This window comes from Apus apus, chromosome 9 (assembly GCF_020740795.1).
Source record: "Apus apus isolate bApuApu2 chromosome 9, bApuApu2.pri.cur, whole genome shotgun sequence".
Lineage (NCBI taxonomy): Eukaryota > Metazoa > Chordata > Aves > Apodiformes > Apodidae > Apus > Apus apus.
This window is the reverse complement of record NC_067290.1, coordinates 15,372,208-15,386,073: the sequence shown is the minus strand read 5'-3', so window position 1 is coordinate 15,386,073 and position 13,866 is coordinate 15,372,208. Positions and strand designations below refer to the sequence as shown.

Here is a 13,866-nt window from a genome sequence, read left to right as displayed (position 1 = left end):
TTTGCATGTGTCCCAGGTGAAGAGTGACAGGAGGCATGACTGACAGATGTGTTTGGCAAGTTGCTGGGAGGGGAATGCAGGTACCTGGATTGCCTGGTTGACCTCAGAACCTTCCTGCTGTGACTAAAGTCTGGTGGGTTTTCCTTCTTTCAGGAATGGCATATCTCTGGGAACTGCTTTTGATAACATCACGAGGGGTGCTGGAATGGCTTACTTCCCTGGCATCAGCCTCTCCTTCAAAGAGTCTGTTGCGTTTAACTTCGGAAGCCGCCCACTCCGATATCCTTTAGGTGAGGGGAGAGGAGGTCTGCAGGGAGCAGAGCCTGTCCTGAGACTATCTTTGGAGGCTGTGGAAGATACGTACCTGACTGCACTTCACTTCCTTCTGTTGGCACTTGTGCACAGCGCAGGGCTGAGGAGAGAAGCAGCAGACACCCCCTCAGCTGGAGCAGAGCTGCAGGGCACACAAACAGCAGTTCTGGCCCCTGACAAGGTCTGAAATGAGATTTGCTTTCAGCCCTGAACCAGCAGCTACTGCTGCAGCTGGGGCTGGCTGTTCCCAGGCACTCATGTCCTGCAAAGATCTCACTCCAGTGGGAAACCCTAATGCTGCTGAGCCTCTTGGTCACTGGTCTCTTCTGCTTCCCAGCCACACAGGACCTCTGATGTGGTAGGAACATTGCCTGCTGCCTTCCTGTGGGAATGCTGAGACCTGCAGCTCCTGGCAGGGCAGTCCTGGCTGTGCGTGTTGGTGGCTGCAGTGGAGGCTCCTGTCAGCCTTTCTGATGGGAGCAGAAGTGTGGTGTGAAATCCTTGCTGCTTGCAATATTGAGGAAGTGGAGATAAGAGCTTGTGGCTGATCATCCATTTAGAAGGCTCTGTGGTTTGAACTGTGGCTGAGGCGAGCGCAGGTAGAAAATGAGAGACGGTCTTTTCCTTGCACAAACCAGAGAAGTCCTGAAAGGATCAGATTGCATTTTTCCTTAACATTTCCCTACTTATCCAGTGGAAGGCTACCGCCCCTTGCAGGATCCTCCTGTGGCAGACCTCGTGAAGGCTCGCAAGCTGTTGGGCTACCTGAAAAATGTGATCCATATCGGAATAGATGTCACGGTAGGCTACTGTCCCTGGCTGGCTCTGTGGGACACCATGCTGGGAAATGGGGTTCTGCTCTTCTCAGCACCTGCTGGCAGCTCAGATGTTTCCTTACAGCTGTTTCCTTACAAAGGCTTGCATGGTTTTTTTGCATGGGGAGCTGGTTGGCTTGCAAAATGGGATTCCTAATAGTTCTGTTTATGCCCAAAGCATAAGGAACACCATCTGCTTTGGTCTTGGCTGGAATGGAAGCCTGCTTGACTAGCTAGCCTCCTCTCTAGGGGTTCCCATTTACAAATTATTGTGTGCACTTGAACTCTTCTGGAAAAACAGATTGTCAGGGTTCCTGCATGTGGCTGATAATAACTGACACCTGGACTGCACTGCAGCTCTCCAGAGACAGCTTGGCTGCTTTGCCATCCGTAATTCCCATGTCCAGGCTTTTCAGTGCAGTTGGGCATGGGACAGCAAATGGTGGCTGCTCCAGGCCTCCAGTTCATTCATGCAGGTGGATTGGGCTGGATCCAAGCCATGCGTTTTCCTGGGTTTGTTATTGCAGGAGGGGAAGCTGGTGGAGAAGGACATGTCCACGTGGCAGCTGCAGGGAGAACCCACTGTGTTGATTACACTGGCCCACATCTTCAATTATTTCTCTCCTCTCATGGTGAGTTTTGCCTGCCCCTTGCAAGCTTCTGTAGGTGCCTCTTACTGTGTTTGTAAGGGGAGGTAAACCTCAGCTTTCACTGAGAAGTGCCTTGGAGGACTGTTGACCTGCCTCTCTCTGCAGTGCAAGGTATACCTGGTGGAAGATGTGCTCATGACCTTCCTGTTGAGCATCCTTGAGCAAGGAGGGGCAGTGGAGGCCCATCCTCTTATTCAGCAGCTGCTGGATCTCATGTGGCTTCTTATGGAGGTGAGTTGCTAGGGTGCTGGTTCATCCCTAGGGATCACAGGGAGACCCTAGGAGGTGCTGGGGACAGAAGCCTTCCCTAGAAAATGCTGGTAGTGATCAGCTTCTTTCCCTTCCTGGTGACAAGATCCCTTTTTTTTGGTGTCACCTAACTCATCTGACTGCTGCTTCACACCCAGGGGTTGAGGGTTAAATGCAGAGTAAGTGGAAATGGTGACACTGGCAAAGAGCTAACAAGGCATTGCTAAGCTTCTACTGCTGAAGGAACTGGTGGTGTTGAATAACTTCTTGGTTCTGGGAACATCAAATTCATCAATAAGAAATGAGTTGGTCTCTTGGATGTTCTTAATGCTTATGTGGAGGTCTGAAGTGCTGCCATATGCCCCAAGAGGTTGATCAGAGTGTGCAGGACTGGGGTAGAAATGGGCACTGTGCTCTCACCACCTCCAGCACCACTGGGGACAAACCTCCAATTTCCTGTGCCCCTTCCTGTCCATGCTGGATGAGGTCACTCCTTCCTGGGACCTTTGTTTGAGGCAGGATTTGCTAGCCCCTGGGAAGCTGCTGCTGCTGGAGTGCTGGAGTGGTTACATGGAGCCAATTCCTGCCAGAGATCTGCTTGGAGACAGCATGTCTGTCCTTTAGGGTAACAGCAGATCCAGGCACTGGCCCAGCCAGCTGTCAGTAAAAGCGTAATTAATAAATGTCATGGCCCCTTCAGTCTTTTCATCTTAGAAGTGACTTTGGTAGGACTCTGTGGAGGAGTTGGCTCATCCTGGTGGCTGGCTATGAGTTGGGCTCAAAAAGACACCTCTTCCATCACCACATTTACACAAGAGTAACTTTTTTACTGGCTGGGTTAGTTCTGCCAACACTGCGTTTGTTCAGGGGACACAAGAATGGGTGACTCAGCCCAGCGAAATGGGCCTGGGGCTTTGGCTTTTTGTAGATGACTTTTGGGTTGGTTTGACTAGAGCAGAAGCTTGTTTCCATGTGGCAAAGTGATGGCACCAACTTCTGCTCAGACTCTCATCCTGTCAGATGGACAAACACTGTAGGTAGGTTCAGAGTGGCTGCTTTTTCAGTTCAGAAGTGAATGCTTCCTTCCAAGGCCACCCTCTGAAACTGTAGCTGTTTCCAGCTCCATGCTGTTGCTGTTCAATGTGTTCCTTACTTTCTCAGGAGTATGAAGTGCATGAGTGCCTCAAGCAGCTGCTGATGTCCCTGCTGCGGGCTTACAGGTTCTCCCCCATCATCCCAGACCTGGGATTACAAGTGAGTTGCACTTCTGAGTCCCCAGAATTATCTTATTAGCCAGCTTTTGTTATGTCCCTGTGTCCCAAGGTACACAATGGTTTGGATTTTGCAGTTGTTTGATCCAGAGATAGCAGTTCTGTAACACTGTACCTGCTGGAGAGTTGCATCCTCTTCTGTAGATGGAGTCACTTTTGCTTTTCCATGTTCCTAGATTCACTACCTCCGGCTCACCATTGCAGTCCTGAAGCATGAGAAATCCAGGAAATACCTGCTCAGCAATGTTCTGTATCCTTTGTGCCTCCTCTGGTCTCAGTTCTCCCTGCCCTCAGTAGTGCAGCCGAGTAGACTCTGCAGCTTCTGGGGGACAGAAGCCACCCTATCTTTGAGAGGTCATTTATAATTGCTCAGGTCTCCTCTGTCTGCCTGACACCATTCCCTACGAAGTCCTTCTTTGAGGAGTGGGAGTGGTGCTGTATAGGTCACATCCTATTAACACACAGGGCTTCATTCCTGCCTGACCTCTCTGATGTCCCTAGAGCAAAAAGACTTTCAGAGCAGTCCAGCTGCCATGGCAGCGTTTGGGCAGCTCGGTGATAACTGCATGGGGCTTTGCCCATGGAAGGGGACTCTGGATCTTCCAGAGCTGTGAGTGGTGGTTTGGAAAGGAGTCTCTCACTACAGGTATGGAAACGTGCCTTGTACCTTCTCCCAACATAGCTGCTGTGCTTGCTTTAACTTGTCCACAGCTTCGATGTGCTCCGTTCTGTTGTGTTCTTCTACATTAAGAGCCCGCTGCGTGTCGAGGAGGCTGGTTTGCAGGAGCTCATTCCCACCACGTGGTGGCCAAACCGCTTCACCAAAGAGGTGAGTAAGAGCACATCCACTAAAGAGTCTGGAGAAACAGGTCTGCTGTCCCCATCATTTTCTGGCTGAGGAATCTGGATGTCCCGTGTTTCCAGCTGTGTTACCACGGGTGTGCTCTGCTGAGCTGTGTGAGTTGTAGCCTCTCCATTGCCCTGTCACGTTTATTGTCCCTTAGAGGGGATATTTGGGGTGTGGTGCTCAGGGGAGGGGTACGGTTTTCTATGACAACAGATTTTGAAGGGAACCTGACAGCATCTAAGGAATTGCAGGTTGACTTGGATGTCCTCAAAAGATCTCCTGCCCTTACTTGTTCCAAGGCCAGGGAAGGCGTGTTTAGGTGTGCTGCCAGCTGTGGTTCCACACTGACACGTGGTTTCAGGGAGTTTCTGCTCTCCATTTGGCAAGACACTTTCCCTGTGCAGTGATCTCCAACTAATCAATGTCTTTTCCCCAACCAGGGCAAGGAGAGTAAGGAGGTGAAGGAGGAGAGTGCTGAGGAGAGACTGAGGCGGAGGGCGTATGAAAGAGGCTGCCAGCGGCTCAAGAAACGCATTGAAGGTCTGTGGGGAAGGAGAGGAATTGCCAGGATCCCAGACCTTTTGTGCAGCCATGGAGTCACAGAGTGGTCGGGGCTAGAAGGGACCTCTGAAGATCATCTAGTTCAAACCCCCTGCCAGAGCAGGATCACCTACAGTAGATCACATGGGAGCATGTCTGGATGGGTTTGGAATGTCTCCAGAGAAGGAGACTCCACACCCTCTCTGGGCAGCCTGTTCCAGTGCTCTGCTACCCTCACAGTAATGAAGTTTTTCCTTATGTTTAACTTGAACCTCCTGTGCTCCAGCTTGTGCCCATTGTGCCCTTTGTCCTATCATTGGACACTGCTGAAAACAGACTGGTCCCATCCTCCTGACACCCCCTTTAGATATTTTTAAGTGTTTATGAGATCCCCCCTCAGTCTCCTCCAGGCTGAACAGCCCCAGCTCTCTTAACCTTTCCTCACAGAACAGATGCCCCATTCCTCTAATTATCTTTGCGGCCCTGCACTGGATTTTTTCCAGTAATTACTTATCCTTTATGAACTGGGGAGCTCAGAATTGGATGTAGTATTCCAAGGGCACCAACCCTTGAGTTGCTTCCAAATCCCAGGACAGGCCATGCTGCAGAGGCAGGGACCAGCCATGCCTAGGGGGGTATGAGTGCTGGGACCCCACTGCACAGACCTGCAGCATCCCACTATGGGACAGGCACCGAAATTTGTTTATCAGCTGTGGGTGAATTTATTGCTAGGTGGCAGAGAAGAGAATTCTCAGCCAGCCATTCTGCTGGCACTGGTCCTCCCTGGGCCTCCTGTGCTGAGGAGGTGGCCTTTCTCCTGGGGACGGGTTCCTGCAGGCAGGGTTAATGTGGGTAGTTGCTCTCTAGTGCTTGTTTTCTGATGGCAGATGTGTCCCTATTTTAGTGGTGGAAGGTCTCCAGGTTCAGATTCTGAAGCTGCTGCTGAACAACAAGGACAGAGGAGGGGTAAGTGCTCTTTTGCTACGGTATCTCCACATCACAGGATGTGTAAGGTAGAGATTTACCACCTGCTTTTCCTCCTGCCAGGGGGAAGCCTCCAGATACATCTTCCTAAACAAATTCCGCAAGTTTCTTCAGGAGAACGCTAGCAACAGAGGGGTAAGTCAGAGGACCAGCCTTCTTCCTGCAAGCCTCACCCTGAGAGCTGTCTGGGACCTTCAGGCTGGGAGCTCTGCCCTGTTGGCCAGACTGCTTCCAGCAGTTGGTCAACTGAAGTCTAGATACAGCAGGGAGTGGGGAGGAGATCTGAGGCTAGAAACCAGACAGCTTATCCAAGTCCTGTCACAGAATCACAGAATAATTCTAGTTGGAAAAAACCTTTAAGATCATTGAGTACAACCATCAACCTAACTCAGCTGAGTCCAGTGCTAAACCATACTCCTAAGCAGCACATCTAAACATGATTGATGGGAAAGTGGTCCTTGTGAACAGCCTTGGGTGGGAGTTGAACATCCTGCTGAAGCCTCTCAGGAAGCATGGCTTTGGAGTCCTCTGTCACAACTGGCCTGCTGGCTTTGGCATCCCCATCACTGCTTGGGTGGGGACTCTTCTTCTGGCCCTGGGTCAGACTGTTGGCCTGCAGCTTTGGAAGGCATCTGCTGTTGCAGGAAACCCTTTCTTCACCCACATCTCTGTGTTCACAATCAACCCCATCTTTTGTGGTGGAGCATGTGGTACCCACCCTGTCTGACAGATCAGCTTGTTGCTTTTGTGCCCAGGACTTTCTAGAGGTGTGAGCTGCTGCCTGCCATCAGGGCTGGGCTCTCTCCCAGTGCTGGAAGCTAGAGACAGTAGCAGGGCTGAGTGTTCAAAGTTTCTGCCTGCCCAGTGTGGACACTGGGACCAAGATGCACTTTTACACCTGCCCTGATGGCTGAACTCTCATTCTTGCTCTAGAACCTGACTGTGCTGTGCCCACCAGAGTACATGGTGTGCTTCCTGCACCGCCTCATCGCCGCCCTGCGTTTCTTCTGGGATGGCCACAAGGCAAAGACCCCGGCTGCGCTCAGCAGTGAAGGTGAGGCCTTGGGGAGAAGCTTTGAAGGTGTTTTTGTGGTTAGGACAAGGTTTGCCTCCTGGTAGTGCTTTCGAAGGTGCTGGAAATTTTTGTTTTCCGTGGGTGCTAGAGCTTTCAGTCATCCTGTGACAGTAGTTCCCAGTCACCCTGGGAAACTCCTGTGTGTAGATCTATTCCACTTAGTGTCCAGAGCTGAGGCATGCAAAGGGTCACCTGTACTGTTTGGTAGTTCCCACTGTGTGCTCTGGAGCAGGGTCCAGTATTGGTCTGTAGGGGAATCACTGTAGCTCAGTGATCCTATAGTCTAAGTTTAGGGAAAGTTATTTGTCTGTTTTCATGGTTCCCAGACTGTGGGATTATGGGGAAACCAAGTCAGTGCCAGTTGCTTTCCCACCCTCAAGCCCTGCCTTGCCTGTCCTGCCTTGATCTGCTCAGGACTCCCCTTTTTTTACTTTAGGCTGACCCTTTCTCTAGGCTCAATAAGTGCTTTATGATCCCTCTGGGACTAAGGGACACAGCTGGAGTAGGTGAGTGGAGAGCAGCTGAGTTTTCCAGTGATCCAGTTTCCCCTTGTGACTGTGGCTGGGAGGGAGGAAGTGCAGGGAGGATCTAATGCTTGGTTCATTGTGGAAATCACCTCTGCCTTAGTGGCTTGTGCATGGGACTCAAAACCACCAAATCTTCTCTGCTTCAGAAGCTTATGTCCCTCCTCAACTCTTCTATAATGGGAAGGTGGATTATTTTGACCTTCAGCGACTTGGAGGTCTCCTGTCTCATCTTAAGAAGACCCTGAAAGGTAGGTGCTCTCATTTCCAATACCTGCATTGAGGTCATGGCTGGAGTTCACCCAAGAGACATCCCAGGGAGGGGACCATGGGTAATGAATTGTGATTAAATTTAAGGAGAGGTGACATGAATTTTAATGAGGTGCAAGTTACACTGAAGAAGGCACCATCCCTCTTGAGTGGAGCATCCTTTAAGTTGACAGTTTACACCTTCTGGCCCTGAATGGGGCCTGTGGCTGATGGAGGGAAAGGGTAGTCTGGAAGTACCCTCTGGTGTGGTGCTCTTGCTGCACCACAGCTGAGGGCTGGAATCTGTCAAAGCTCTGACCATCAGCCTGGCTCTGCTGGGTGTGAAGGATGTCCAGGACTTAGTTGCTGTACCACTCAGGGCAAGTAGTAGCAGCCCTGTGTATTTACTGCAGCTGTGTGCTTGTCTGCAGCAAGCTGTTCTGGCAAAGCCTCCCTTTTGGAAGGGTTAGGAACCCCTTGCTGTTCAGTTGAACTTGGTTTGTCTCTAGTTTCTGGCTGTGGCACTTCCCTTTGTCTTAGTTCTTTCTTCTTTCCCAGTGTGTTTGCAAGATTAGGACCATTTTCCTGTTCTCACGTTGATCCCTGGCTGTTCAAAATTAGAGTTCTTAACTTGAGAACCATGTAGTCTCCTCTGGTCTCTCACCAAGGTCCTCCAGGCCAGCTTTAAAGGTAGGGCTGTGGACTAGAAGACACATTTTTCAGGCTTTGTATAGTGCAGCCATCAACGCAGCCTTCCTCTGGGCTGAGAGTAGTTTCTGGTCTGAATCTCAGTCCTAGTGGCTTGGGGACATCTCATGGGATAGTATTGAAGAGCTGGAAGCTTAGCAAATGGTCTCAGGCCCAGCCTTTCCTATGCTAGTCCAGTTTAGCCCTGGCAGTTTTCTCCTGGTTCTTCAGTTATTCTGTTCATTGCTGGTGGGAGCAGGAATGGGTGCTGGGTGAGCAGCACTCAGCGCTGCTTGGTCTCTGCTGCCTTAGCAAGGGCAGACCTTGCTGGGGGAAGGTGAGCTTGTTCTGCTGCAGCTTCCAACATCGCTGGCTGCTTCTTGACTGCTGAGAAGCAGGAAAGAGGATGAGCCTAGGGCTGCCTCATGGGAAGCAAAGGGTGACTCCTGCATTCATGGCTGCTTTGGTGTGCTCTGTGTAGATGACCTGGCTGCGAAAGCCAATGTCCTGATCGACCCTGCAGAGCTGCAGGCAGTGACTATGGATGATCTTGATGAAGATGAGGAATCAGCAACATCAGCAGCACAGGTGAGTCCTGTGCTGTTTCTCACCTGGGAGGCCCCACTTGCCATGGCAGCTAGCTCAGCCACTGGCTAGAAAAGCTTTGCTTTCAAGGAAGGCAGTGTCTGGGCCAGGACTGTACTAAGCCCATGGGCAACCAGCAACAGCAAACAGCTGTGCTTGCATGAGGGCCACTGGAGAGCAGCAAGGTCCTGGATGCACCAAGCTGGAGCAGCAGAATTTTCTTTTCTCTGCTCTCTTGCTGCCCACTGATTTATGCCCCTTGCTCCCCATGGCAGCTCTTGGTGCTTCCATTTGAAAGGTTACAAGGCAGCTGCAGGCAGAGCAGTTTCTTACTGTGCAGATCTTCTGTTTGTACCTGGCACATGCCCTGAGAAGAAGGCATATCCATTTGCTAACCTGTCAGTGCTGGTGCAGCCATGGTAGGAAGGGTATCTGCTCACCTTCCAGTGGCTGCTGTGCATCTATACCAACACCCTTGCAGGGACGAGGGAAGAGCAGTGGGCAGGCAAACAGCTAGAACTGTTTCTACTTCAATTTTCTTCCAGTCTCAGCGTCCCTCAGCTGCCCTGGCCATTGGTGGAGCCCTGGCCAGACCTGGCTGGCTCAGCTCACCCACCCTGGGCCGCGCCAACCGGTTCCTCAGCAGCACGGCAGCCGTCAGTCTGATGAACCCACGGAGGCCTCTTGGTGCCCTGGAGAAGATCAAAGTGCGCACGTTGAGTGTGGAGCAGCGGACAGAAGAGGACAGTGAGTACTTTTGCTGCCTGCTAGCATGGCCCAGGTGGTTCTGGGAGAATGGTGCCTTCCAGCTCCCAGTACTCCCAAGAGGAGTGCAATCTGTTAACTGCCAGTATTGCTCCTTTCCATTCTGAGGGTTTGCTGACACCTGCAAGTTCACAGTTAACCACTTTACCACTGGGAACGTGACTCTGGTGATGCTGTCACTCTGGGTGTAAGGAGATGCTGCCTTGGTTCCTGCAAGTGCAGCAAGATGTTGCACAGGCAGCTGCAGCCTCGCTCACCCTGAACACTGATTGGCTGCAGGAGCAGCACCATTGCTGTTGGGTTAGGTCTGTCAGGGCCTCTGAAGCATGTACAGGGCTTGAGGAAGAGGGACTTGCATGGCCTGGTTCTGCTTCAACAGATCTGGCAGGTCAAGCTGGTACAGGGAGGGGCATAGTGTGTTTGTATATCTACCAAATCACATGGGAAGGAGCACTGGATTACAGAGGTACAGCAGGGCTTTGGCTTCAGAGAGGTTCAGGCAGAAAGAGAGGTGACAAAATGCCTTGCTGAGAACTTCCCTCCTGTCTTGGGCTTGCATTGCAGTTGAAGGCAGCCATGGAAATGAAGGTCTTTTACTGGGCAGACCCCCAGAGGAGCCAGACCAGCCCATCACAGAGAACTCCCTCCTGGAAATCCTGGATGGAATAGTGATGATGTACAACCTCAGTGTCCACCAGCAGCTTGGGAAGGTAAATGGCACATGCTAAGCAGGAATCCATTCTCCTAACCACCATGCTTCTACACTGACTCTCTGTTTTCTTCTTATTTAGTGACTCTGTGTGCCCTTTCCTTCTCATCCCAACCCTCTGGGGGGATCTGGTTGCATGCTTATGTTTCTAGGGAAAAAAAATACCCTCATTTACTGTTGGAATCTGCTTGGTTTTCAGATGGTTGGTGTTTCAGATGATGTGAATGAATATGCCATGGCACTGAAAGACACAGAGGAGAAAATCAGCCGCTGCCCAAAGAGGGTAAGTGTCTCTGGACTCCCAGCTTCCATTTCTGGTAGAGCCTCAGTATCTGGTAAAAAAACCTGAAGCTCAGTGGGTAATTTCTGGCCCTGGAGCAGCCCATGTCTTGGATGGGGTAGTAGGCCATCCCTGGAGCTAGCAGCTGCTTTTTGTACTGTTCCTATCCATTGTACCACTGCCTCAAGGAACAGAGGGGCTGAAGCAACTGCTTCATCTTTTCCCAGACAAGCCTGGACATCTTGCAAACCTCCATGTGCTGCATACACCTTGGAGCCAGTCTCCTGGGGTGCAGACCCTCCAGTGCTGGGCTGGGGGGACATCTGTCCTATTCCAGCTGCAGGAGGCTGAGTGCATCTGATGATGTGTTAAAAAAAAATCTGACAGTACTTGACCCTAAAGCTGCTTCCCACACTGGACCAGTGTCTGCTTCAGGCCTTGTGAGCTGCAGCTGAGACTAAAAAGTGCTACAAGCCCTGACTCCCACTCCCTCCACAAAAAGCCCTTTAACCACTTTCCCCTGCCAATACTCCCTAGCTAGCCCCAAGGTAGTATTTGCTGTTGCATTGTTTGTCCAGCTCTGAAAAAGGATCCTATAAATGGCAGTGACATCTGCCCTCACATCTCTGCACTCTTTTCAGAGGAGAGACATTCATGAGGAACTGCTGAAGAGCCAAAAGGTCTTCTCTGAGAAGCTCAATCACCTAAGCCGACGTCTCGCCTGGATAAATGTCACCATTTATTCAAAGGTAGGCAGGAGTATAATGTGAGCCTTTACCTGTGCTGCTTGGCTCACATGTCACAAGTGTCATTTTCCCTGGTGTTGGAGCAGTGCTGCTGATCTGTGGGGCTTGGTTTTTCCTTCTTGGGCATGAGAGACTCCTTCCTAGGCCTCTACCCCATTCTGTCCCAGGGTTGGTCCCATAGTGTTTGTTAGGATGCAGCCTGGCCTGTTCTGTCAGCTTTCCCTTGGGGCATCAGGCCTCTGCACCATGGAGAGAAGAGTGCAGGTCAAAAGGAGATTCAGTTCTCAGGGCATGTGTAGAGGATGGGAGACTCCTGTGAGCCATTTCTGTGACCAGTGCTGTGTGTCACAGGGGTTCTCACTAGTGCTGCTCTTCCTGAAATCTGCAGGATCCAAGCCTAGGGGGTTTTCTTCAGGTGTCTTCCCTTCTTCACTTGGTTCCCATACAGAGTGCTTTCTGGACTTAGTAATGCAGTGACTGTTTGCACAGTATGTCCCTTTTCCCCCATGTTCACCATTGTCCAGAGCAAAGTCTTTGGTCTGTTTTCTCTTGAGCAATTTTGTTGTTACACTCTGCCATCTCCTTCTCTTGTCTTCCCTTGTGCATTGCCCTGCCCCTCTCTGTTTGTAGCTTTCTTGTACTGGGGAAGAAGACACATTTCCCCAAAAATGTGATGGCAACAGAGTCTCTGCATGTGTCTCAGGATGCAGACAGGGAGGGGAAGTGTTAGTTCCTAGAGTCTGGTCTGGCAGAGCTGCAGTGGCTGAGCCTGACGCTGCTCGTCCCCTCCTTGGCTCCCGGAGCAAGGCTGCGAGGCTCAAAGCTGTGCTGCAGGAGCTCCCCTTGCATCAGCCTAGCCCTTGCTTGCCAGAAAACAAACCTCTCTTCCCGGACTGCTCTTGAAAGCCTGAGGGACATTACCAGTGGATTGCAGGGATTGCTGCCATGGCCCATGCAGAAACACTGTTTATGTCTCTAGATGATCTGTTGTCATATGAACTGCAGGTGCCTGCCTCTCCTCAGGAGTGCAGGGTCACCTTTCTGGATGAGTGTCCCCTTTCTGGATGAATCAGCAGCATCTCGGAGTGAAGGTTACATCCTTTTCCCCCTGTACTCCTGCCTGGCATCAGGGACAGCAGCTCACTTGCTGGCTTAGGCTGTGATATGTCCCCAGGAGCCAAGCAAGCTACTCCGGAGAGGAGCGTGGCTGCATGGAGGAGCTTGTCCATACTGCCTGTCCCTTCAGGGCTCTGTGTCATGGCTGTCACAGGTCCCTGCAGTTTCCCAATTGGGACTTGTGTGCAGTGGAAGGACACATCTGTATGAATGTTGTGGGCACTGCTGCTGGTGAGAAAGAGACTGTCTCTGTGCAGAGGTGAAGTCCTGCTCTGTGCGGAGGTGTTGGAGCTTGGGAGAGGATAATTTCCTCAGGGAAATTAGTCACTAGTTTGTCCTGAGCTGAGGGATTGGAGGTTAGACGAAAGGGAGCAGCTTAAAAACTCCCCTAGTTTTAAAGTAGATAAGCCTTCAAAGCATCCCTGTGGGAAGATCATTTCAGCTTATTTTGTTACAACATTCTATTTATCCGTCATGCTGGGGCCAATCACATCTTTGTATCCTCTTGGTGTAGACTTTCTTCTAGCTTGGCAAAACCTGAGCTGACATTTGGAAGTTACCAAGTTTGAATAAAACCAGATGCAGCTTTATTTACCTTAATGTTATAATTTATATTGAAAGCAACAGTTGAGCTGAGATGTGTGTTTGGCTTTTAGTAACTTTTGTTGATTTACAATAGTTCAGTCTAATTTACAGAACAAATCCATATAAATCTCCCAAAGGTGGTAGCTACATTCTTTAGAAAAGCCAGTAAGCAAATTAAGTCACTTATTTGCACCTCTGATTATGTTTTTTTTAATTAGAAGTGTAACTGTCCTGTGTATTTTTATGCAAATTGTATTGCTTATGCTATTTCTTGGCATTGCAGAGTATGAAATAATGCTTCCTTTTTTTATTGCTTTGTTTGTGTGGATTTTTATAGCTTAGTTATGTAGATGTCCTTAAATTTCCTGTGTTTAATTTAGAACCCACTGAGTTCTGCTTAGAGAAGCAAGAGGCTGATGTTCCTCAGGACAGTAAATCTGGTTGAATGGCTGGCACAGAATCCAAAAGGCTGTGGCTGCCTATTGCAAAGATCTGAGCTGGTATGAGCTGTCTGCCTGTTCCCACTTAGTTCCTACAAAGGACCAACTTTCTTTCCAGCAGATTTATGCCGGGTTTGCCAGTGCCTGCCTTCCTTCAGCCAGTGTACTTGGAATAAAAAACTGTCCTGCCTTTTTTGCGTGTGTGGTCAGATATGCCCTACCAAGGAGTATTTCATAGAGGGCTTCAAGGCTCAGTGAGAAATCCATAATTAGTCCAATGTCATATTGGTGATGGTCATGCTCTGGGCTTGATGTTGGTGTAGAGATCTCAGATTGTTTCTTCCGTGGCACTTCTGTGGGTCTATGAAAAGACCAAAAGGCACAGATCTGGTGAATTAATTGAGAGCAGTGATGTTTCTGAAGTCTAAGTGTGGTGC

General features: G+C 50.3%; 1 protein-coding gene across 3 annotated transcripts in view; it reads left to right on the top strand.

Annotated features, from left to right (window-relative positions):
- Nucleotides 1-13,866, top strand: part of RNF123 (ring finger protein 123) — a 49,244-nt gene that overhangs the window by 12,424 nt on the left and 22,954 nt on the right. For all 3 annotated transcript variants that reach the window (XM_051627077.1, XM_051627075.1, XM_051627076.1), the window contains 17 exons: nucleotides 154-279; nucleotides 999-1,113; nucleotides 1,655-1,759; nucleotides 1,883-2,008; nucleotides 3,188-3,280; nucleotides 3,474-3,547; nucleotides 4,009-4,126; nucleotides 4,585-4,684; nucleotides 5,589-5,650; nucleotides 5,732-5,803; nucleotides 6,602-6,722; nucleotides 7,417-7,518; nucleotides 8,685-8,791; nucleotides 9,334-9,535; nucleotides 10,118-10,263; nucleotides 10,462-10,545; nucleotides 11,184-11,291. In XM_051627077.1, coding sequence (XP_051483037.1) covers nucleotides 154-279; nucleotides 999-1,113; nucleotides 1,655-1,759; nucleotides 1,883-2,008; nucleotides 3,188-3,280; nucleotides 3,474-3,547; nucleotides 4,009-4,126; nucleotides 4,585-4,684; nucleotides 5,589-5,650; nucleotides 5,732-5,803; nucleotides 6,602-6,722; nucleotides 7,417-7,518; nucleotides 8,685-8,791; nucleotides 9,334-9,535; nucleotides 10,118-10,263; nucleotides 10,462-10,545; nucleotides 11,184-11,291 — 1,861 coding nt within the window. The remainder of the gene's footprint in view (nucleotides 1-153; nucleotides 280-998; nucleotides 1,114-1,654; nucleotides 1,760-1,882; nucleotides 2,009-3,187; nucleotides 3,281-3,473; nucleotides 3,548-4,008; nucleotides 4,127-4,584; nucleotides 4,685-5,588; nucleotides 5,651-5,731; nucleotides 5,804-6,601; nucleotides 6,723-7,416; nucleotides 7,519-8,684; nucleotides 8,792-9,333; nucleotides 9,536-10,117; nucleotides 10,264-10,461; nucleotides 10,546-11,183; nucleotides 11,292-13,866) is intronic.